Source organism: Plasmopara halstedii (genome assembly GCF_900000015.1).
Source record: "Plasmopara halstedii genome assembly, contig: Scaffold_3060, whole genome shotgun sequence".
In the NCBI taxonomy this organism is placed as follows: Eukaryota; Oomycota; class Peronosporomycetes; order Peronosporales; family Peronosporaceae; genus Plasmopara; species Plasmopara halstedii.
The window spans coordinates 2,932,528-2,935,942 of NW_020189964.1; the positions used below are offsets into that span (position 1 = coordinate 2,932,528).

The 3,415-nt window shown below is 44.2% G+C and overlaps 1 protein-coding gene across 1 annotated transcript; it reads right to left on the reverse strand.

Moving 5' to 3' along the window:
• Window positions 1-1,137: 1,137 nt before the first annotated feature.
• PHALS_07089 (uncharacterized protein) lies at window positions 1,138-1,458 on the reverse strand (the record flags this gene model as incomplete). Its single annotated transcript, XM_024720495.1, has 1 exon — window positions 1,138-1,458. The coding sequence occupies one exon, from the start codon at window positions 1,456-1,458 to the stop codon at window positions 1,138-1,140; it is 321 nt and encodes a 106-aa protein (XP_024585688.1).
• Window positions 1,459-3,415: the final 1,957 nt, after the last annotated feature.

Below are 3,415 nucleotides of genomic sequence, written 5' to 3' on the forward strand. Positions count from 1 at the left end.
CTCATGAGGCTTATCCGATATTTCACTTTATAAATGCTAGATACTTTGCGTTCATCTAGTGCGACTGAACGGTTTGTTTTCGCTTTTCCAGTATCGAGATTAAACACACGATAACTTTTGCTATGTTCCATGTACCCCAGCAACATGCAGCAAACTGATGTCGCATCGAGTTTTGTTAGTTGAGACTTGTCAATATGTGCGTACCCCAACAACCAAAGACACGAATATGATCGAGTCTGGACGAGAGTCAAAACAAATCTCTTATGGTGTAATATCAGTGTTCGCGGTGCTGGTCATCCGATTCAGCAGGTACACAGCAGTATTGACTGCATCAGCCCACCATCGAGTTTTACCAGCCTTGTACAGCGTCATGCTTCTTGCCAGCTCCATCACGGTTCGGTTTGTTCGTTCTGCAAGCTCATTTTGTTGAGGACAATATGATGCAGAGCGTTGGTGGATGATCCCAGCATCAACAAAAATCTGACCAAACTTCTTGTTGACAAATTCAGTCCCATTGTCTAACCGAACGATTTTAATTTCAGACACCTAGTTGGCCTTCCATCTTCGCTTTGTACTCACGAAAATGATTTGCCACTTCGGTCTAACCCTTCAGGAGGTATGCACATATGTCGCGCGAATAGTTGTCTGTAAAGAGCAGCACATACTTTGCTTCACCGGTAGACGATATTTTCATGGGTCCCATGAAAGCTGTGTGCACCAGTTGTAGAACTCGCAAGGTTTTTATCATACCACGGTTTGTTTGCTTTGGGAATGGTGTAACAGTACTCTTTCCGAACATGCATCCACCACATAGATCTTAATCACGCGAGAGTCCTCCAGGGATACCATCAGTCGCATCAACCACACGTTTCATATTGTCATAATGCGTGTGTCCTAATCTCGCATGCCATAACTTCCAATCACCTGGTCTTTCTTGATGGTCAATCACACTCACAGTCTGTGCTTGATTCTTCACACAAAACACATTGTTCGCTTGTGGTACGGTCGCTATTAATTCTTCTCCCCGAGAGATAGCTTTCATACCAAAACTCACCGTAAGACCCTTCTGGGTAAGATTTTCAACTAAGAGTAGCTGACGGCCTAATTTAAGAATGTGGAGAGCATCCACTATCTTCACTATGCGACCTTGAGGGCCTTGCATGTGAATACCACCCGTACCAACCACATGGAGTGATTCACCATCAGCAGTTGTAACACCAATGTTTCTTTTAACTCTCTGTATGTCTGAAAATTCTTTCGCTCAGGGATCATGCGCGATGGTGCACCACTATCAATCAACCAATCTAATTTTTCATTCAGCCTTGCCATAAACAGTACCTCAACACTGCGTGCACTTGATGGACAATCCACCTTCTTATGATCAATCTTGTTGCAGCCCAGGCAACGCCCGCTGAAAGCTCGAGCTGATAGTGGTTGTCCACGGTTACCTTGTTTCATGTCGTGTTGAATATGCTGATCTCGGCGACTTCGGCCACCTTGTTTATTCTTTCGACCACCATGACCACGAATTACACCTTGAAAGCGCTTTCTTCCGATTTTTCTGTACTTTCGATGTCTTCGTGCTCTTTCAAGAGCTGTTCCTTCACTTCGTCAAGTGAGATTTCATTTTATTAGTTCTTAATGACATCAACAATCATCGCATAATTGCTCGGCAGACTTCCAAGCAAGATCGCAAGCTGCCTATCAGTGCTCATACCATCTCCGACACCATCGCAAATACCAGTTCGTTGATTTATCGAGATGAGAAGCCATGCTTGCTCCATCTTCCTTAGTTAATACATGTAGAGTTCTTCTCAAAGTCACTCGATTGTGAGTATTTAAACGGTTGTAATATTCTCTAAGAATTTCTCATGCTTCACGAGCAGTACGGGCAGAACGGATTTTTGATTGATGTTCTAACTGGACGCCTTGTGCAAAAGTGGTGAATTCTTTCGCACGCCATTCCAGCGTCATCTCAGCTTCTGATTTCATTTCCACCGCGTGATCCCGTAGCATCTTCCGTGCAGGCTCCATTTCCATGTTGAACGATTAATGAAAATAGTTATTATTGCCGAATAATTCTTCTGATTTCATGTTGACTTCAATTTTGTGCCTTGGGCTCATAACCTGACTTTTTAGACAGGTATGGGTTCAAACTTAAAATTAAAAGTGAATATATTAAACTGTTAGATCCTGGTTCATCAATCTAATTACATCCAGTCTAAAAAGTTACATGCATATGCTTGTAGTTGATGTTGCAACATCAAAGTCAACGTCAACGTCAACGTCAACATCAACTGCAACTGCAACAACCACCACCATGCGGTTGTCAGTCATCCTAGTGTCTAGCGTGTTATGTAACAATCTATCAGCAATTTTTATGGTCTGGATTACTGACAATTCAACTCTATATACCAAGACCTTTAGAATAGTGTTCTTGTGTAAAGGCGGCTCGAATTAAGACTGCACATGTTGGACGCAAACATTTCGCTATGTGTAAATAATTTGCAACGGGACCGCCGTAGCTTTGCGCTCAGGGGAAGGGTAAGTTAGTTCACCGACCTTACGTTCTATACTTAAAACAAGTACGAGTTTGGCGAATCGCAATCCGCTTATTTCAATAGTAATTACAACCTTAACTCAGGGCTAATTAACTCTTCCGTTTAAATTCAGAAACTGACTTTATTTATTTTTATCTGCGGCAAAGCCGCCTAATTTAAAACGCATAGATATGTATAGTAAAATCTAAATACATGAATAACTACTGACCATATTCTTGTTTGGGTGTGGTCACACCATGCCCATCTGATGTGACACACACACCTGTTACCAATGTATGTGTAACCATTAAGATTGAGAACATTTACAGTTCCAATCGATTATTGCTCCAACGAAGCTTGCGTGTCCGTTAGACACTGCGTTAGAACGAAACGACTTCCGTGCTTAATGAGCCCTGTGTTAATGACGCCATAGTCTCCAAATCTTGCTGGTTCCGACAGCGGTCCCGGGCCGAGCCCAGCTTCATCTACCGCACATGCCATGTCGAACCGTGTCTACTCGGCATCAATGGATGTATATCCTAGGCTCGATGAGCCCGAGCGTCGCGCTTGCGCACGCTAACGGTGACGAGTGACCTTATTGGGGATGTGGAGGTGGTCGACTACGTGTCTGACACTCCTTTTCCCGGGTGGAACGACGAGAAAAGTGAGCCGCGCCAGCGGCGTGAGACGAGCCCTGCACGCGCCATGCGGACCCCATGTCCGTTTCCTGACCTCTCATCACCTGAGAGACTTGGTGGCATCACCAATGACCTTGACAAGGCATACGTTACGGTTGTAACATGAGCAAGCTCATAGTCTGGTCTGCGTGACATCGCATCAGCCGAAGCATTCTGCTTTCCCGGCTTATACTTCAC